This window comes from Leucoraja erinacea, chromosome 14 (assembly GCF_028641065.1).
Source record: "Leucoraja erinacea ecotype New England chromosome 14, Leri_hhj_1, whole genome shotgun sequence".
Classification (NCBI taxonomy): domain Eukaryota; kingdom Metazoa; phylum Chordata; class Chondrichthyes; order Rajiformes; family Rajidae; genus Leucoraja; species Leucoraja erinaceus.
In genome coordinates this window covers 30,961,389-30,983,300 of record NC_073390.1, presented here as the reverse complement: position 1 = coordinate 30,983,300, position 21,912 = coordinate 30,961,389, and the positions used below count along the sequence as shown (strand labels likewise).

The following is a 21,912-nucleotide window of genomic DNA, read 5'->3' as shown; positions in this document are numbered from 1 at the left end:
ACTTATTTATCTTGGTGGCCCAAGTCTAGTTCCAATCCTGAGAAATAACTCTAGTGAAATGGACACCAGCTAAAGCGCAGCCGTGTACATGGTAAATGCCATGTGGTGGAGATTATCGGCATATTGGCAGTCAACCATGGCTACTAGTGATGGCTGAGTGGTTTAAGGGACACCACAAATAAAAGCTCTCCATGTGCTTCTCCCACAGGACCACTCCCTCCTCACAATCTTGTGCTGGCTGGAGTCACAACAACCACGGCAAAACTCCACTGGAACAACCCCCCGTCTGGCTCTAGCAATGGCTTCATCTTGAATATCACAACCAACCACAACTTAAAAAGCCGCCACCTTCCCAATGGAAAGTTAACCACGTACAACGTGCGCAATCTGGAGATGGGACGAAGATACAACCTGGCGCTAATGAGAGTGCTGAACACGGAGAGGGGCAAGCTGGTTAGTGACCCAGCCCATCTGACCTTCAGCACAGGTACATACAAGCAGCAGAGTGCCTGATTATTGAGTAAACTGAGGATATGCAAACAGAGACATGGGAATGAAGGGATGGTACGTTCTGGGAAATGGAGGGAACAGGAAAACATAACTGTCTGGGAGGGAAGTGGATAACAAAAGAATATAGATCCAGAGAGGCGGACTGGATTATAGACTGCAGGTAGAAGTGACAAAGATTGGGTTCATAGCAGGAAGCTGGGAAATAGACTTGGAATTCGAAGGGGACATTAATTGATATGAAATTTGCCTGGTAAAAGAAGGAAAAAGAGAGTGGATACATGGTAAGATGAGGGAAAGCTAATTATATAGGCCAAGGTCTAGAATGTGGAGGAAACTGGTACACTGACTAACTTAAGATAAAGAATACAGGCTATGGAAGGGTGGACGAGAGGATATGTGACCTTGGAAGAGTCTAAGACTATGTGCATGTGATGCTACCATTGCACCTCCGATTTCTGAATCCTCTCCCCATTTAGAAAGCAGTTTATGCTTTTATTCCTTCTACCAAAGTGCATGACCATACACTTTGCTTCATTTGCCATTTCTTTGCCCACTCTCCCAACCTGTCCAAGTCCTTCTACAAACCAAAGATCTGCAGAAGATGGGGTAACAAAGAAATTGTAGATTGGCGAGTAGGATGGAAATGAGAAGGTCCAGACCAGAATGATGATATCCTCACACTCAGAGATGTTGCCGGCCCAACAAATGATTCAACTTTCATCACAAAAGAAAGTGGAAAATGTTAAGGATTCTCATTGAGTCGGGCAGAACTTGTGGGGAGAGAAGCAGAGTTAACATTTCAGACTGATGGCTTTTCAACAGAATTGGGAGAAAGATAAATAATATTTATTTTTAATTAAATGAGTATGTAGATGGTGCCTATTCTACCTATGGGTGTAGTTCACTTACTGCAATCATTAAAGCCAAGCTTTTCACTGTAACCTCGGGTGGGTAGAGGTAAATGGCAGGATTTTCAAGTGTACAGCGCACCTTGAAGATGGCTCGGTGACTTGAATGTCATTTCTCCAGTGGGATTAATGAAATGGAATGGCACTAATAATCACCTTGCACCTTTGTTAGTGGGAACCCACAGTGGCACAAGCCAAAGGGAAGGCCATGGGAAAGGCAAGGCCAAGTCAGAGCCTGTCAATGTAGGGGTGCACAACAACCTGCTGCATATCACAACACAACCTGATGAAGAGGCCGAAATCAACAACAGGAGCTACGAAGACAATTCTCAAGTCATAAGGTAGGTGCATTGTTTAACTCCTTCAAAATGTCTTTATTCCTCTTGCCTCTTGCTTCATGCCCTTGATTGAAGAGTACTCCAATGTGCAGGACTCATCAAGGTCATAAAGAGCAAGGTCAAAGATGAGGCTCAGACGTAAGACGTCCCGCAGTTCTGACGGAGGAAAAATAATTTGTAGCAGGAGGTGTTATGCCTGTAAGCCCCGTTGATGTTCACAGTCGCCCAGCAGCAGTCAATAATACCCAGATCCTGGAATGGTCAGGGGTTTTTGTTGACAATATGTTGCAACCAAAGTTAGAGCAACAGGCCAACTAAGCCGTGACTAAATCAGAAAAAATTGCAGAATGGTTAGCTGTTTCCCCTCAGAGTTGATGGACATAAAGAATTGGGATGAGAAGGAAGCATCAAAATCTCTGAAACCTCAATGTCAGCAATGGTCCTTGAAAACATCCACAACATGTGTACCATTAAGGAACTAGACAATAACTGACTTCCAGAGGTTCCTTGTGAATTTTAATTGATCAAGATTTAAGGTAGAATTGCCTTGGTGGTAGATTTAAATGTTTAATAAGATTTGATTAAGGAGCAATGGTCAGTTGCTTTAAATCAAGCTTTAAGAATTTTCATGGAAGTATTTCATCAAGTAATGTAGAGATCCTTTTATTTGGCTTGAAACTAGACACTGGCCTAAGGAATGATATTGGGATTAGGCTGGGAATGTGTGATGGACACTGAAGAAGGAATTTTACTCCTTATCTAAACAGGTATAGTTGTCAGAGTCATAGAGTGATATAGTGTGGAAACAGACCCTTCGATCCAACTCGCCCACACAGGACAATAATGTCCCATCTACCCTTGTCTCACTTACCTGCGCTTGGTCCATAACCCTCCAAACCTGTCCTATCCATGTACATGCCACAACGTAAACGATGGGATAGTCCCAGCCTCAACTACCTCCACTGGCATCTTGTTCCATGCAGCCAAACTTTTTTGTGAAAAAGTTACCCCTTGGATTCCTATTAAACCTTTTCCCCTTCACCTTGAACCTTTGTCCAATGGTCCTTGATTGCCTTACTCTGGGTAAAACACTGTGCATCTCCCTAATCTATTCCTCTCATGATTTTGTATACCTCTATAAGATTTTGCCTCATCCTCCTACACCATGGAATAGAGACCCAGTCTATTTAATTTCTCCCTATAGCTCACACCCTCTAGTCCTGGCAACATCCTTGTAAATCTTTGTTCTCTATGAGATTGAGGACTTAACATGGCAAGTATTTTGAATGCATTCATTATATTTTAAAATCAATGGCATGACCAACCTTTAGTCCCTGAGTCAAATTGGCCTTGACAAGTCCATATAAAAGTGTTTCGAAGAAGGGTCCCAATCTGAAATGTTACCTTTCCTTGTTCTACCTGACCCGTTGAGTTACTCATGCACTTTGTGTTTTTTATTGACATGTCATTATTTTCTTGACTTAATAATGAGGAAATGCAATATCTACCAAGTCAGGATGGTGTGTAATTTGGTAGGAAAATTGGCGTGAGTGTTATTTCTCTGTACCTATTGATCTTCGAGGTGGTAGAGACTGGTATGGCAAAGCTCAGATAAACCACTAAGTGATTGTTTGGGCATCTCAATGGTTCACCATCTGTTCTCCTGGTGATGTTTGATGTGTTTCCTTTCAACTCACCAAGTTCCTAGTTCCAGCCTTCCCATCTGACTCTGCGGTTCAGGCTCACTTGCTCCAGACTTACTGGGGCTTCTTTTTGATTTTCCATGCTCTCTTTAAACTGACCTGGATTCCATCTCTCATGCTCCCTTTACACTTACAGAATACACTAGAAACATTATTATATTACTGTGCAACATATAAACAGGGTCAATTAGGAGTGTTGGAGTATAGGCAATCCCCATATTATCTCTAGGGGGCGGACAAGGGATTTGCATTCCCAGAAAACCATCCGCATCACGATTTTCCTGAACACAAAGTCTGATCATCTGTGTATTCACCATAAAATAAAAATTGACACACAAATATTGTGAGAGCAAGGTTTACGTTGTATTTTAGATTTGTGGGCAGTGATTTGTGAATACTGCAGGGGTGAATTTCTGTAACTTGAGCGGCCATAACACTGAGTATCATGGAAAAGGCATTAATTCTTCCAGAAAACCTCCAAGGTATTGAGTGTGTTGGATTCTCTGGGCTTTATTGTACTGAGAAGTAGTATTGCTGGGTTGCTGCGGTGCAACCATGGTTTGCTGTTGTGGAGGGAGGGAGTGAATGCTTAAGGCAGTGGATGGTTACATTGCCCTGAATAATGGCTTGCTGCTTGAATGTTGTTGAAACTGCCCTCATCTAGGAAAGCAGTGAGTATTCCATCACATTCCTGACCTGTGCCCTAGAGATGATGGAAAGCCTTTGGGAAACCAGGATGTTGGTCTCTTGCGGAGTGATTTTAGCGTGCATTTACCATGACTGTACATGGCCCTGGAGAACATGAGCCAGTGTGGAGGAATATTCAACTTGCAGTTAACACGAACATGAGTGCACAAGGCAACATATTTGTATAATACTGCTTTTAGCTATCACAGTTGTTCAGCAGTAAAACGTCAAAGATATTGGTATTCAATAAAGATCCAAATATAAATTATGTTGCATTTAATTTTCAGATACTCCGAGATGGTGGATGGAAGAGGCAGAATCAGTGCCACATTTGGCAATCTACCGCCCAAACCAATAACTCACCGAGCATGTAGGTACCAGAACACAAGCGATTTGCAGTGCCTTGTTCATTTTAATATTTCAGGCATTGATTCTTAAAGATACAACAACGTTTTTATTTTAGCATGTAGAAACAATGTAAGGTGCATTGCAGAAGCAGAATCAATTAAAAAAAAATGTAATAGAAGATATTAGGAAGAGAGGGACTAACACAGTGCATGGGCGGCATGGTGGCACAGCGGTAGAGTTGCTGCAATGCGGTGCCAAAGATTCGTGTTTGACCCTGACTATGGGTGTTGTCTGTGGGGAGATTGTACGTTCTCCCCGTGACCTGCATGGGTTTTCTCCGAGATCTTCAGTTTCCTCCCACACTCCAACGATGTACCGGTTTGTAGGTTAATTGGCTTGCAATAAATGTAAATTGTCCCTGGTGTATGTAAGATAGTGTTAATGTGCGGGGATCGATGGTTCGGTGTGGACTCGATGGGCCTAAGGGCCTGTTTTGCCGCTGTTTCTCTAAACTAAAATAAACAAAACAGATTAGTCTAAGGTGATTTCATTTTGGGTACCATCTTTTATCTTTGGTATCTTTATTGTTATCCCATTTAGATATTTTCAAAATCACTGAACCATCAAATAGATCATCTGCAAATTGGCCCACTAAAATTCATGCAGTCTCTTTTAACTTTATTGGAAAGGTAAAAATGTAATCAGTTTATCTTGAAGAACCTGTCTGTTTCATTATCCCAAAGTTATCAAAGAATGGAGTTGTTTTTACTCCAATATCAAAGCCCAAGGGAGGGAAGGAAACCCAGTATAGAGTCTATGAACATAAATGTCAGCTCTAGTTATGGAGGTACCATTTTGTTCCATCTTTTATATTGTGCCTCGATGTTCACTGTCATCTGTTCCCTCAATCCATCATTTATCAACAGTGAAAATATCTTGTGGCTTCACAATAAGCAAATAGAACAGGTATCATGGTACTAGGGAGCTTTATTTATCTCTTAAGATGGAAATATTGTTCATCTTTTATTACTTTCCTGAACAGCTCCAGAGCCTCCAATTCAACTAGAAAACTTGGAGGAATCGACTAATCGAATCAGTCTGGCCCTGGAGATGCAAGAGTCTGAGGCCAATGCCAAGTCTGAGACCAACAGCAAGCCCGGTAGGTACTTGATGTGTACCTGTGGGTATCTCTTAACCTGAGTAATGGCATGCAGAGATTAGCAGTTTATTTTAATAAGCATACCATAAAGGTCAAGGTAGGTGCAGAATAATCCATGAGAAAAAACAAGAAACTTCTAGGTTCAATTATTGGCTCCGAGTTGACGGAGCAATGGGGAGTCAAATAACTTCATATCTCTCTCATGTCAAAAGTTAGAGGACATTAAGTGAGCTTAAAGCAATCCCTCAGCCAGAGCCACACTAGACTCACAGCATAGAGGCCTCAACGCCAAGAATACTATTTTTAAATTCTGAAAATGTTCACAAAGGCAAAGGGAGCTTCAATTACTGTTTCGATATGAAGGTAGAATAATGGAGGATTGGAAGGAATTTGATGAGTTTGCATTTGTAGCGGCATGAGTGTCGAGCATATGGAAAATGTGGGAAGGGAAACCAAAAAAAAGCACATGAGTAAGAGAGGTGCTGGTATCTGAGCTGGGACAGTCTATGTGGGTGACAGAAGGACTGGGTATCTGGGATTACGCGTGGGGGGTGAGGGAGGGGCTGGTGTCCTGGAGAGGGATGGTCTTTATTGGGGAGGAGGGGAGCTGTTATCTCAGAGTGGAATGAGAGTGCAAGGATGGAATTGGCAGCTTTTATTTCTCGATCCCAATCTCCAACTTCTCTATTTGCAGATGACCACCAGGAATGTTCCTCAAACCCCTGTAAAAATGGAGGGACTTGCGTGAAGGGGATGAACTCGTATCTGTGCGACTGTGAAGCAGGGTTCAAGGGAAAATACTGTGAATTGTGTAAGGAAAGATTATGAGTCTAACATCCATTAGATTTTTTGTGTACTTTACTCTGAAGGTAATATCAAACTGATACTAACTAATTAAATTGAACTCAGTCTGGAGAAGTGTTTGATAATGCAATGGAGAAAATAAGCAAGTAAAGAAATAACAATGAAACTGAGTAAAGGAAAGGTCTTGGTAGAATGGTGTTCAGACAACAACCTCTCCCTCAGTATCTGCAAAATGAATGAGCTGTTCGTTGACTTCAGGAAGCAAGGCAGAGTGACATGCCTATCAGTATTAATGGTGTTAACGTGGAGATGGTCAACAGCTTCAAGCGTAAATATAACTGACAATTTCTCCTGGTTCCACCACATTAATGCTGTAGCCAAGAAAGCACAACACCGCTTTCACCTTTAGAATACCAAGGAAATTTGGCAAGTCTCCAATTACTCTAACCAATTTCCACAGATGTGCCATAGAAAGCATCTGATCTTGGTTCAGCAACTTGAGCGCCCTGGAGAGGAAAAGACTACAACAAGTAGTAAACGCTGCCCAGTCCATCATCGGCTCTGACCTCCCATCCATCGAGGGGATCTATCGCGGTCACTGCCTCAAAAAGGCTGGCAGTATCATCAAGGACCTACACTATCCTGGCCACTTGAACATTAATAGCCCATGATCTTATTTGAACCTTTTTCGTTATTTATCATGTGTGAATACGATTTATTATAATGTATAGGAAACACTGATTGTTTTTCGTCACACTCATCTCCCTGCTACCTTCAGGTAGAAGGTACAGGAGCCTGAAAACTGCAAAGACCAGGTTCAGGAATAGCTACTTCCCCACAGCCGTCAGGCTATTAAACTTGGCTCGTACAAAACTCTGAACATTAATAGCCCATTATCTGTTATTTGCACTTTATCAGTTTATTTATTCATGTGTGAATATATATTATATAATGGTATATGGCCACACTGATCTGTTTTGTAGTCATGTCTACTATGTTTTGTTGTGCTGAAGCAGAGGAAGCAAGAATTTTATTGTGTGGCCAGTAGTGGGGTCCGTTGGGGTGGCGAACTGACGGAGGATTATTTTTTGTATGTGATGGCTGGTGGGGTGAAAGGTGAGGACTAGGGGGACTCGGCCCTTGTTGCGAGTGCGGGGATGGGGAGAGAGAGCAGTGTTGCGGGGTATGGAAGAGACCCTGGTGCGAGCCTCATTTATGGTGGAGGAGGGGAACCCCCGTTCCCTGAATAGTGAATCTGCAATACGGCTGGTGTGGATGGCATCTCCTTACAGGAAGCAGGGTGGGAAGAACAGATGAGTCCAGTCTGAAGAGAGGGGTTTCGGCCCGAAACTCTAGGATTTTTCTTGAGATCTGCTTGTGCATCTGGATCCAGCACTATAGCTCAATATAGTAACTGCTCTGCCAAGACTGCAAGAAAGTGCAAAAAATGGTGAACAGTGCCCATCCAGCACGTAAACCAATATCTCCCACCTTTGACCCTGTCTACACTTCACGCTGACTTGAAAAAGCTAAAAATATAATCATGGACCACCGACATCTAAGTCATTTCCTCTTCTCCCATCTACCATCAAGCAGAAGATACAAAAGTTTGAAAGCACGTACTGTAGTAGATATTATTTTCTGTAGTAAATGTATCTTATATAATCTGTATTTAAAAGTAGTTTTGAAAGCACGTACCAGCAGATTCAAGAACAGCTACTTTCCCTCTGTTCTCTTACTCTGGAACAGACCTCCCATATGTCAAGGACGAGTTACCAATTTCCCAATCTACCTCATTGTGGCCTTGCTCTTTTTGCGCATGTACTTTCTCTGTAGCTGTAACCCTATATTCAGCATTCTGCTTCTTTATCTCTTGCACTATATGATGTATACATGTATGGTATGATTTACCTGGATATCATGCAAAACAAAGTTTATCATGGTACACATGACAATAATAAACCAATACCATAAATAAATATTGGATATAGGCACAAAAAGCTGGAGTAACTCAGCAGGTCAGACAGCATCTCTAGAGAAAAGGAATAGGTGACATTTCAGGTCAAGACCCTTCTTCAGACTAGGAGTCAAGGGAAAGGGAAATAAGAGATATAGACGGTGATATAGAGAGTTATAAAACAAATGAATCAAAGAAAAAATTAACAATGATGAAGGAGATAGGCCATTGTTAGCTGTGATCTAGGTGAAAACGAGTTACAGACAATGAGACTCATCAAGACGACTTTGAAGCTGGTACAATGATGGGCGGGGGAGGGACGGAGACAGATTACTTAAAGTTAGAAAAATCAATGTTCATACCGCTGGGTTGTAATCTGTCCAAGCAAAATATCAGGTGTTGTTCATATTTCACTTGGGCAGCTAACAACTCTAGTTTTTGTACAATAATGCGGTAAGGATAATGTGTAACCAGGACCTTTCAGTCTAGGCTGAATGTAAATTGAGTCGAATGCGTTTCAGTCTGGAATTTGTTTTTAAAAACTTATTTTATCTTTATTTCAGTTTGCAAGAAACTACCACACCCCTGCACACGCCTATACTCCGAAACTAAATCTATTCCAGTGTGGGAGGACAGTGTCTTCCAGTTTAAGTAAGTTCAGGCAAGTTATTGTTTTGGGAATTCATGTGTTAATGAAATAAAACTTGAAAGTTACAGTGCATGTTTGAATAATATTGAGGTTAATTTAAGAAATGCATCAGTAAATCATTCTGTATGGCCATGGAGAAGGAAAAATGTAGAAGTATACATATTAGAACACCTGTTTTTTCCACAATTTAGACATGGACGAGGTAGATGATATTGAATTTTTCTAATCAAAACAAACTAGATGAAAGGGAAACCAGAGGAAGGAACCATGTTGCAGAAGACTGGAGTGGCACAAGTGAAATTTAATAGAATTTTTTTTAGTCTGAAGAAGAGTCTCGACCCAAAACGTCACCCAATCCTTCTCTCCAGAGAAGCTGCGTCCTGCAGTTACTCCAGCTTTTTGTGCCTATCTTTGGTTTAAACCAGCATCTGCAGTTCCTTCTTACACATAATTGGGATGGATTGTTTCAGTTTCAGAGAGACTGGATCGGTTATGTTTCTTTTCCCTGGAGCAGAGAAGGCTGAGGTGGAGATCTGATGGAACTGTACAAAATTATGAAGAACTTAGACAGAGTGGATAGTGATGCACCTCTTCCTCATAATGAAGATGTGTAAAACCAGAGGGCATGGTTTAAGTTGAGGAGTGAGAGGATTAGAGAGGATCTCAGCATTTTTGTTTTCATCTAGAGGATGGTTGCAATCTGGAACGCATTGCCTGATATGCTCACACTATTTAAGAAGGATCTGGATAAATATTTGGATTGCAAAGGCATGGAGAGCCATGGCCCAAGTGTTGGACACTGTAATCAACATTTATAAGTACTTGATAGCTGACATGGATATGGTGGGCTGAAGGGCCTGTTTCTGTACTGCATGATCCTATGAAGAAAAACATTGTGGTGTATCTCAGTTTGCTGCTGATACAAACCCAGGTGGAAAAGTGATCTGATAGATCAGAAATAATCCACAAAGAACTACATTCAGTTTGAGTGATTGGGCAAGAAGATGACAGATGGGAAATATGTTAGAAAATGTGTCAATAGGCATTCTGCTTGGAAGACAAAGTCAATCAAAAGGGACCTGAATTATTTAGGAAACAGTTTCATTGGCAAGGGGTAGGAGTTTAAAAAATTGGGAAGTGTGGCTGAGAAAATATTTAGCTTTTGTTCCCTCCTCCCCACTCTATCTTCCACCATCCCCCTTTCACCCTGGTCCTTTTTGCTCCTTCGCACACTCCCATCTCCAAGTCCCCATTTCCCTTTTATTTCCTCTCCTTCCCCCTCCCTGTCCTTTCCAATCTATATCTCTCGCTCTGGCATTACATTTCACTCCTACTCCATGCTCCTTATCCGACTCCCCTTTGTCTCAATCTCACCTCGAGCATCATCCATCTGTTAATCAACCCCTCCCCCTCTCACTTGTATCCAACTATCAATTGTCTGATGCTGAAGAAGGGTTTTGGCCCGAAACTTCGCCTCTTTCCTTCGCTCCATAGATGCTGCTGCACCCGCTGAGTATCACTTGCCAGGCTTTATTCCATACATACTTCTCCTTTCCAGCTCCCCCCCCTCCCCCCCTTACTCCAATCAGTTGTTCCCGACCCGAAACATCGCCTATTCATTCTCTCAACAGATGCTGCCTGACTCGCTGAATTTGTCCAGTATTTTATATTTGCTCAATCTGCAGTTTTTCGTGTCTCCATTGGAATACTTTATGTTGTTTTTGTCACTGCACCTAAAGACAGGGGTCAGCGGAGGGTAGATTCACTGGACTGATTCCTGGAAACAAGTGAGGTGGTTGTTTGCAGAGAGATTGAGGACAAAGGGCCTGAAGTGACTGGAGTTTCGAACTGTAGGGATCATTGCACTACGACACAGAATATACTGTGAGAGATACATTTGTGGGAAGGTCTGGAACCAGGATGAGGAACTAGCCACTTAGACGTTATATGAGAACAAATTTATTTTCAGAGTGGTTGCAAGTCTTCAAAGAGTAAGGAATCCCCCTTCAGTATTTTCAAAGCTGTGACTGAATGATATTTTATCACTGAGAGAATCGGGTAATATGGGATCAGTTGATCTGAAATATCTTCTCAATGTTATTCAGTAAAGAAGCAGACTAAGGAGAGTCACAAGAGGCTGCAGATGCTGGAATCTGTTGCAAAAAACAAACTACTGAAGATAAACACAAAAAGCTGGAGTAACTCGGCGGGACGGGCAGCATCTCTGGAGAGAAGGAATGGGTGATGTTTCGGGTCGAGACCCTTCTTCAGATTGGTTAGGGATGAGGGAAACATGAGATATAGATGATGATGACGAATGATAAAGAACAATTAATAGATTCAGATTCAGATTCAACTTTAATTGTCATTGTGCAGTGTACAGTACAGAGACAACGAAATGCAGTTAGCATCTCCCTAGAAGAGCGACATAGAATATGAGCAATAAATAAATCTATTTATGTGCATACAGTCATAGAAGATATGCAAAAACAAAAGAAATGATGATAAAAGAAACGGGCCATTGTTAGCTGTTTGTTGGGTGAAAACACAAAGTTAGTGTGACGGGTGAGGGAGCGATGGAGAAAGAGGGAATGCTGGGGTTACCTGAAGTGAGATAAATCAATATCATACCACTGGGCTGTATGTTGCATAAGTGAAATATGAGATCTGTTCCTCCAATTTGCGTTTAGCCTCACTCTTGACAATGAAGGAGTGCGCTTAGCCTCACGATGACAATGGACGTTCTGTTGGAGGTAAAGGGAAGGTCAGCGATTCGGGTCGAGACCCTGCCTCATGAATCTCCACGATCATGCCGCTTGTTTCTGGTTTTATTTCTGATGTTCTTTTGGATTACAGTTAAGTTTTGGTTTGAGTTTGTAATCCCACGGGAGCTTGGGAAGTTCTCACCTTTCTCTTCTGTGTATAAGGTATAGAAGAATTTATAAAGTTCACCAGGATACCTGCTACAAAGAAGTTTGTGAGCCTGTAATACACAGAACACCCAGTGAGTATTCACACACACACACACAACATATCACCACACACAAGGCCAGACATTCAGTTCAGTGCAAGATATTTAGTATTAAATAAAGTATGAATGTAAAAATTATACATATTGTATGTGTTAGTTACAAGATATGGGGCTGGTCATTTAAAACAGCTGTGTAGAAATTTCACAGAAAGTGGTAAATGTGTGGAATTCTCTACACTACGGGGTTGGATATATTTGATGTAGATAAATATTTGAACAAGGAATTGAAGATGGTAGGGAACTGGCATGGAAGTAAATGGGACTAGCCCAGTTGGCTTGGATGAATGGGGCTGAAAGAGTTGTTTCCATAATGTATGACCTATGCCTCTAAGTTCATGTCCATAAGTGATAGAAGCAGGATTAGGCCATTCAGCACATCTAGACTACTCCGTCATTCAATTATGGCTGATCTGTCATTCAAACCCATTCTTCTGCCTTCTCCCCATAACCCCTGACACCCAATACTTATCAAGAATCTATTAATCTCTGCCTTAAAAAATATCCATTGACGGCTTCCACAGCCTTCGGTGGCAATTAATTCCACAGATTCACCAACCTCTGACTAAATAAATTGCTCCTCATCTCCTTCCTAAAGGTACGTACTTTTTTTCCGAGGCTATGGCCTCTGGCCCTAGACTCTACCACTAGTGGAAACATCCTCTCCACATCCACTTTATCCAGACCTAAGTGGAATGAAGGCCAGCTTATATCAGCCATGATTGAATGGTGGGGCCAGCCTGAGAGTCAAATGGCCTATTCTCATTCCTGTGTTCTACTTATTTTAAATTGTTAAGGAACATGAGCTCATTGGCTTGATCAGATTTCCAGGTAGAGGAATGAACAGGGAATCGTATCGCACCTTGATCAGCTAAACAAAATCTTCTGCGAAATCTTCTGACGTTAGACTTGCAAACAATGCAGAAAATATGGACTGTGTTGATTAGATGGCAATAGGCCCTAATCCGTTTCTCCCTGGATTCTTATGACAGACCCTAATAACATAAAGATAAAAATCACAGACTACTCACGTGACAAATCGGGCCTAAAACTAAATACTTTTACAAACAAAGTAAAGATGGTTCTCCGGAGGAAGGGAATTGATATCAAATTTGATAGTGAAATAATTAATAAAGCATAAGGCACACTAGCTCTGATACAGGGCTGAATTACAAATAGGTCGAAAAGACGCAGACTCAAAAAGATTTTGCTTTGAGGGACTTTTACTACTGGTGAAGTTTGTGAAGTTGTACCAGGGTAGCAGGGATTCGATATCTGTCCAATTATTACTAAAATAATGTCTTCCTCCTCCTTCAGGAAACAGAAGGTTATTCAGACGTTAACTAATTACTGGTGAGTATGCCTTATGGATTTCATTTACTGATTCTTCATTGATTTGTATGTGTTTGTATTTGTGGACCAGAATGTGTGTGATGAATGGATGTATCCCTTTAGATGTGGTGCACTAATATATATTGCCAGTTATTATTGGGTGTTACGTCAGTTATAATGCATTTTTGTGATATCCTGTGCATTGTAAAATGGCATGCATTTTCTTGTGACTGGAAACATAATTGATCCCCACTTGCCACCATATATGGCTGCAGGTCCCCTTTCCCTACTCCCTCCCCCCCCCCCACCCCAAAATTCATTGTCTGTACCACCTTCCTTCTCGGCAGCCCCCCCACGCTCACCCCCCTTTGTTCTTGGTGCCGCCCCCCCCCACGCTGGGTCACCATTGTTCTTGTTGGCCCTCCACTGAGTCCCCCTATTGCTCTTGCTGCTCCTTCATCTCAGTTCTAAATGGCCTACCCCTTATTCTTAAACAGTGGTCCCTGGTTCTGGACTCCCCCAACATCAGGAGCATGTTTCCTGCATCTAGCGTGGCCAATCCCTTAAGGGCCTGTCCCACTTATGCGACTTTTTAGGCACGTGCAGGAGACTGCGCTCGCCTCATGATCGCCACATGGCTGCCACATGTTCGCAGGTGGTCTCTGGTGAGTCTCCTTCATGGTCGCGAGGAGTTCCCGCATTCTGGGAACTAGTCGCAGCCTCAGTATGGTCGCCGCAAATTTTTCAAGATGTTGAAAAATTTTCTGCAACCAAAAATTGGTCGCCATGGAGAGAATCGATAATCCTGTAGTCATACCTGCAGTTGTAGTGGGGTCGCCATGTAGTTATGGGTGGTCGAGGTAGTCGTAGGTAGTTTTAGCTAATTGTCTTTGCTGACCTGGCATTTTTATTGGCTCATTGCGGGGAAAAAAAGCAAGCACATGTTTTCAGAACCAAGGATAACCAACCGGTAATGTTAAATGCCCGCTAAACTTCACAGCTGTGTGTGGCTGTATCACATTGGCTTTGCACCGTGTGAATTTCAGACAGCGCTCGCCCGCTTTCCCTGTCCCCGCCTTTGCGATGTGTTTGTATGTGTGTGTGTGAGTGTGTGTTCCACTTTGACTGTCGCCGTTCCAGTTCCCGGTTGTTCAGGCGCGTGCTGCAAACTTGACAGTCGCCGGCAGTCCGCTGTAAAGTGGGACAGGCCCTTTAATAATTTTGAATGTTTCTATAAGATCCCCTCTCATTCTTCTAAATTCCAGTGAATATACGCAAGCCCATTCGATCCATTCTTTCATCATATGTCACTCCCGCCACCCTGGGAATTAACCTGGTGATCCTACGCTGCACTCCCTTAATAGCAAGAATGGCCTTCCACTAATTAGGAGACCTAAACTGCACACAATATTCCAGATGTGGTCTCATCAGGGTCCTGTACAACTGCAATAGGGCCTCTTGCTCCTAAACTCAAATCCTCTTGCAATGACGGCCAACATGCCATTAGCTTTCTTCACTGCCTACTCTACCTGCATGCTAAAGGGCCTGTCCCACTTGCATGCGATTGCATGTGTTTGGCGCGACCTAACGTGGTCGCATAAGGCGTACGGGCTCCGTGGGGCCGGTCCCACTTAGAAGCGCGGAGTTGTGCGAGGCTGGTCCCGACATCGCGTGGGGCTCCGAAAATCTGACAGTGTCTGAAATCTTCGTGCGCCAACGGCCTATCGGCACACAGGTGCATTGTGGTCGTACACAGAGTCTTGACGGCGTATGCTGCATCTTGACGGCAAACGCCTAGCACGTTGTGCAATTACATCACCGCCCGGTGTGGCGTTGCGTGATGACATCACTGCCCGACGCCATGCCCAGCTGATTGGTAAGCGTGACGCAAATGACGTCGTGTGCGAACATAGCGCGTACTTAGCGCGAACTTCGCGTGAACTCCGCTTCCGTTTGGTTGCGACAAACGCATGCAATCGCATGCAAGTGGGACAGGCCCTTTACTTTCAGTGACTGAGGTACAAGGACACCCAGATCACGTTATACTTCCCCTTTTCCTAACCTGACATAATTCAGACAATAATCTTCTTTCCTGTTCTTTCCACCAAAGTAGATAACCTCACATTTATCCACATTATACTGCATCTGCCACACATCTTCCCAGTCACTCAACCTGTCCAAGTCACCCTGCAGCCTCATAGAATCCTCTTCACAGTTCACACTGCCACCCAGCTTTGTGTCATCTGCAAATTTTCTAATGTTACTTTTATAATAAAAATAATAATAATTTTATTTATAGAGCACTTTAAAAACAAACATAGCTGCAACAAAGTGCTGTACATCACTAATTATTGACAAAAAAGTTAATACACACCAAAAATAACAATCAAAAGAAATAGTAGGAAAAGACATGTAAAATAAAGAAACATCAAAAACACCACAAACGGAAGCAAAGCCTCAGGCATGGTCAAAAGCCAGGGAGTACAAATGTGTTTTAACACTGGATTTGAAGATGGACAGAGAGGGGGCCTGTCTGATGTGCAACGGCAGGGTGTTCCAGAGTGCCGGAGCAGCAACAGAGAAGGCTCTATCCCCTCTGAGCCTCCGACTAGACCTCGGTACCTCCAGGAGCAGCTGACCAGCTGACCTGAGGGACCGGGCAGGAGCGTATGGGTGGAGCAGCTCAGAGAGGTAAGGCGGGGCGAGCCCATTCAGAGATTTAAAAACAAATAACAGTATCTTAAAATGAACTCGAAAGTGCACCGGGAGCCAGTGTAGGGAGGCCAGAATTGGCGTTATGTGCTCCCTCTTTCGAGTCCCTGTTAAAAGGCGAGCAGCAGCATTCTGAACCAACTGGAGACGAGCCAGTGAAGAACGAGCAACACCAAAATAGAGCGCGTTACAGTAATCCAGCCTAGATGTAATAAAGGCATGGATTACTGTCTCAAAATGCTGCCGCTCGAGAATGGGCTTCACCTTCGCCAGCTTCCTTAGGTGAAAGAAGCTGGACTTAACCACCGCGCATATTTGGCAATCTAATTTAAAGTCACTGTCCATCCTAAAACCCAGGTTCACAACTGTTGGCTTCACGTACCTTGACAATGGACCTAAATCAACAAATGGAGGTTCACGGCAGCCATTGGGATCAAATAAAATCACCTCTGTCTTCTTTTCATTAAATCCAAGAAAGTTTAGGGCCAACCAGGACTTAATGTCATCAAGACAAGACAGAAGCGATTTTACAGAAAAGGCGTCTTCCCCCCTCAGCGGCAAATAAAGCTGGGTATCATCTGCATAACAGTGGAAAGAGATGCCATGCTTTCTAAGGATGGAACCCAGAGGAAGTATGTACAGCGAGAAAAGCAGGGGCCCCAGAATCGAACCCTGTGGAACCCCATATGACAGGGGAGCGGAAGAGGAATCAAACCCAGCAAGGCTAACACATATGGTTCTGCCCGCCAGATAGGACCTGAACCATCCCAGGGCACTGCCGCAGATGCCCACTAATAGCTGTAGCCGAGATAACAAGATATTATGGTCCACCGTATCAAAGGCGGCAGACAAGTCCAGCAGGACAAGAACCACACAATCCCCAGAATTATTAGCCAGGAGGATGTCGTTAAAAACCCTTAGCAATGCTGACTACGTGCTGTGCATGGTTTTAAATCCAGACTGGAAGATCTCCCGAATATCATGCTCCTCCAGGAATAGTTTCAGCTGAGCATAAACAAGTCTCTCCAGTAATTTAGAAATAAAAGGCAATTTCGAGATGGGTCTAAAATTGGCCAGAACAGATTGATCCAGGCCAGGTTTCTTTTAATTCCTTCATCTACTGTAAATCATTAATGTATATTCTAAATAGCAGCGGTCCCAGCACAGAGCCTTGCGGCACCCCACTAGTCACTGCCTGCTATTTTGAAAGGGATCGGTTAATCCCTACTCTTTGTTTCCTGTCTGCAACCAATTTTCTATCCATGTCAATACCCTACCCCCAATACCATGTGCGTGAATTTTCCCTTCTAACCTCCTGTGTGGGACCATATCAAATGCTTTCTGAAAGTCTGGGCACACTACATTAACTGGCTCGCCCTTGTCTAATTTACTTGTTACATCCTCAAAAAATTCCAGAAGATTTGTCAAGCATGATTTCCCCTTCGTAAATCCATGCTGACCTGATCTAGATAAATATAATACCGTGCAATGTAATATATGTAAAATTAATTGTTCCTCTTCACTTCTAACTGTGCTACTGCCTGGGAACGCTTGCAAGATGCTTTGGCCATCTGATCCTGCTCTATTCTTTTAAGTCTGGGAGTCAGGTTACCATTGCGTCTATGCTTACATATATTGTCAGTGAGTGAGGATTACACCAGTTATAATGTGTGTTTGTGATATCCTGTGCATTGTAAAATAACATTTTCTTGTGATAGGGAATGTAAATTTACTCATCCCTTCCCACCCGAACAGCCCCTCGCCAAGTACTTTTCTTTACACCTACTGGAAATGTCATCCCTGTCCGTATACCTCCTCTCTCACATTCATTCAGGGACCCGGGCAGTCCATCCAGATGAGAGGCTTACGTGCACAACCTCTACCTTTTACTGCATTTGGTGCTCCCGATGTGGCCTCTTTTACATTGGCTTAGACTAGAACATAGAACATTACAGAGTCAAAACAGGGTCTTTGGCCCACAATACCTTTGCCGAACATGATGTAAAAGACATCTCTTATCTACCTGCACATAATCCAGAACCCTCCATTTCCTACTTATCCATATGCCTATTCAAAAGTCTCTTAAATGCCACTTTCATATTTGTCTCAACCGACCCCAGTAGTGAATTCCAGGCACTCACCACCCTCTGTGTAAAAAAAGTTGCTCCGCACATCGCCTTCAATTGTTGCCCTCTCGAGTTAAAACTGTGACCTCTAGTATTGGATTATACCAACCTGGGAAAAAGGTTCTGACTGTCAACCCGATCTATGCCTCTCATAATTTCATACACTTCTATCAGGTCTCACCACAGCCTCTAGCATTCCAGAGACGTGTAAATATAAGAAAGGGTGTCTGTAAATCCTTGATGGATAACGTCTGCAATGCAGCCTCCAATGTGGTCACGGTCTGGTGTTCACCATCTGGCCCAACGAGGACTGTTGGGAGTAATCATTAGTTTATCATAAGGCTTTGACTGTAATCTTGATATTCACCGTAATTGTGGAAATAATGGGATACAAACATTTATCTCTTGTTAATGCTAAGTGTGTGTGTTAGTTGTACTAAACTCCGCACAGTTGGCACTCAATGGAAAAAAATGATGGAAGGTTGCCAATCCCCTCCCACACATTTAGTACAAGCAGAGAGGAATAGATTACTTTCCCACTGTTCAACTGTTAATTATCCTGAGGTAGTGATTACTTTCACTAAGGTTTTCTTGGGACTGATTACTGATCGATGTGAAAATGTTTATTGGTATTTCAATGGTTGCTCTTTGCCACAGACTAATGTTAATCAACGTGCTCACTGTTACTTTGACAGTCAATTGTTTATAAGCATCCAGGAGTTCTCTGGCTCTTTTTTCCCTCTCCCACATTTTCTGTCTCCATTTCAGCAATTTTCCATCAATATCTGCGGAATACTTAGTTCTACAGCTTAACGGGCCTGTCCCACTTGCGCGACCTTTACAGGAAACTGCCGGCACCCATGATAGGTCGCCGATATTTTCAAAATGTTGAAAATTCAGCTGCGACCATAAAGGCGACCCTTGGCGACATGTCGCTGGTGACCTCTCACGACCATAGGAGACCGCTCACGACCATACAGGCTGTATGATCGTGACAGGTCTCCTATGGTCGTGACAGGTCTCCAAAGAGTAGTAGCGTTTTTCTGGTCGCCGTTGAATTTCCAACGTTGAAACTTTCGGCGAAATATGACAGGTGCCGGCAGTCGCCTGTAAAGGTTGCGTAAATGGGACGGGTCCTTAAGAATGTTTCATATCACATAGCAACTTCTGGCAGTGCAAACTCTGACCTGATAGATCCCATCCGTTCTTCATAGAAACATAGAAAATAGGTGCAGAAGGAGGCCATTCGGCTCTTCAAGCCAGCACTGCCATTCATTGTGATCATGGCTGATTGTCCCAAATTCCACAAATTCACAACTCTCTGGGTGAAAAAACTTTTTCTCACCTCAGTCTTAAATGGCCTTCCCTTTATTCTAAGTGTGGCCCCTGGTTCTGGACTCGCTCAACATTGGGAACATTTTTCCTGCATCTAGCTTGTCCAGTCCTTTTATAATTTTATATGTTTCTATAAGATTTCCCCCTCATCCTTCTAAACTCCAGTGAATACAAGCCTATTCTTTTCAATCTTTTCTCATATGACAGTCCTGCCATTCCAGGGATCAATCTCGTAAACCTACACTGCACTGCCTCAATCACAAGGATGTCCTTCCTCAATTTAGGAGACCAAAACTGTACACAATACTCAAAATCTTACCAGAGCCCTATACAACTGCAGAAGAACCTCTTTACTGAAATCCTCTTGTTATGAAGGCCAACATTCCATTACCTTTCTTCACTGCCTGCTGTACCTGCACGGCAATATTATTTCTTCCTATTACTTTCACAGACAAGCTCCTCAAAAAACTCAATTAAGTGTTTAAGATTTGACCTCCCCTGCACAAAGCTGTGTTGACTATGCTTTTTCAGATGTGAATAGATCCTATACTAACAATCCTCTCCAATAATTTCCCTACCATTGATATAAGGCTCACCGACCTATAATTTCCTGGTTTGAGACTATAGCCCTTTATAACAGAGGAACAACATTGGTTATTCTTTCGTGTTCTGTGACCCGAACTGTGGCTAAACAGTTTACCATTTTTTCTGTCAATACCCTCTTGCCTCCCGCAATAACCAGGAATGGATCCTATCAGATTCTGAGAACTTTAATACTTAATACTTTTCAGAAATCTAATATCTCCTCTTTCCTGATATCAACTAGCCCCAGAGTAGCAGGGTACTCCATCTTGATCTTGTTATCTTCCGTGTCCTTCCATAGACATATTTACAATATATCTACAAGAAGTACTATTTGCTGCCCAGGTGCAATTGGGAGTGTCTCAGATAACTCTCCCAAACACTTCCACCCAACAATCTATGGGTAACTCACAGTGCAACACATATAAACTGAAATCTGTTTTCATTCTTGTCTGGCATAACTTTCTCTTCTCATCATTTTTCTTCATGTATTGCAATGTAATTTAAATCCAAATTTGATCACACTTTCTTTTGCTCAAACGTATTATTTCCCAGGTATCCCCAACAGACCTTCCTTTCTCTTTCAGCTTTGTGGAAGAGAAACGTCTATATCATATTTTGGGCTCATTACTACTAACCCTGTTCATCCTTTCCTACACGTTTCTGCCTTGGTATGTTAGACCTGTGGGCTTTTGGTCTAATGCCATTATTTTCCTTTAAACAATAATATAGTGATAGGGAGATTCTTGAAGTGTTAGCCACTTCCCTCATTCACTGTGAAATATTATTTCATTGTTTTAGGGCCTTGTAGCTGATGTGTGGAAGGAGATCACGTCCGAAGACATCAGAAGGATGGTGCTAGTTAATCCACCACAAGTTAACGCATTGTAAAGACGGGGCCACCCATTGAAGAGTCAGCCAAGACGTCTTAGTGTTGCTTTGTTCAATTTGAGGATGTCAAAGTCCAAAAAACTAGGACAGTTGAAATCTGATCAACACATAACTTACTGAAGAAGAATGCGTGTGTGGAAGGAAGGGAGGGGAGAGCAGATGCACACACTTTTACATGTCTTTGTGTTCAAGCAGAGAGAGAGGTGAATGGTTGAGTGAATGAATGCTTGTAGTGCAAGGGTGCCCATGAGTGTGAATGTGCCTGTGTATTCACAACCGTGTGTCTGCAGTGTATAAATTCTTCAAGCTGGGAGACAAGATTGCCGGGAATTTGAATTGCGTTGTCCTGATGATAGCATTGTGCAGATTTCAATCGAATAAGTGTGGCTCCAATATATTGTGTAAAATATAGAGCCCCTAGACTGCCTGACAGCGTGCTTAAAACCCTACCTCTCTTGCTATACCAATGTGTTTTTTTCCATTTGTGTTATACTTGTGCTAGTTAGTAATTAAAATATTACAACTGTTCTTTGGCATGCAATTATCATTCATTTACTCTCATCAGTGTTGAGATTTCCCTGACCGTCATCATTTAAGATATTAGACCTGGTAGAGGTAAAAATTAACTCTTAGACCCCTCTCCCTTACCAGATGATTCTAAGTGGGAATTACCTGTGTACCATGGTCCCACAACTGACAGTGTAAAGCGTGCCAAAGTTTTTTCTCATTCCTTTAGAGGATGAGTTTACAATTAAACCTTGGAAGTTAACATCACAGAAAGTTCTTATTTGGCACATTGTAACCATTTCTCTTTGCCAGGACCATGTAAAGCTGATTCACTGT

The 21,912-nt window shown here is 42.7% G+C and overlaps 1 protein-coding gene across 1 annotated transcript in view; it reads left to right on the top strand.

Annotated features, from left to right (window-relative positions):
• sned1 (sushi, nidogen and EGF-like domains 1) overlaps positions 1 to 21,597 on the top strand; it is an 87,361-nt gene extending 65,764 nt beyond the window's left edge. The window contains exons 21-29 of the mRNA XM_055646033.1: positions 209 to 487; positions 1,591 to 1,759; positions 4,434 to 4,516; positions 5,537 to 5,653; positions 6,348 to 6,464; positions 8,978 to 9,065; positions 11,991 to 12,067; positions 13,409 to 13,444; positions 20,980 to 21,597. Of these exons, the coding sequence (XP_055502008.1) occupies positions 209 to 487; positions 1,591 to 1,759; positions 4,434 to 4,516; positions 5,537 to 5,653; positions 6,348 to 6,464; positions 8,978 to 9,065; positions 11,991 to 12,067; positions 13,409 to 13,434 (956 nt within the window). The 3' untranslated portion in view covers positions 13,435 to 13,444; positions 20,980 to 21,597. The remainder of the gene's footprint in view (positions 1 to 208; positions 488 to 1,590; positions 1,760 to 4,433; positions 4,517 to 5,536; positions 5,654 to 6,347; positions 6,465 to 8,977; positions 9,066 to 11,990; positions 12,068 to 13,408; positions 13,445 to 20,979) is intronic.
• The last annotated feature ends 315 nt before the right edge of the window (positions 21,598 to 21,912 follow it).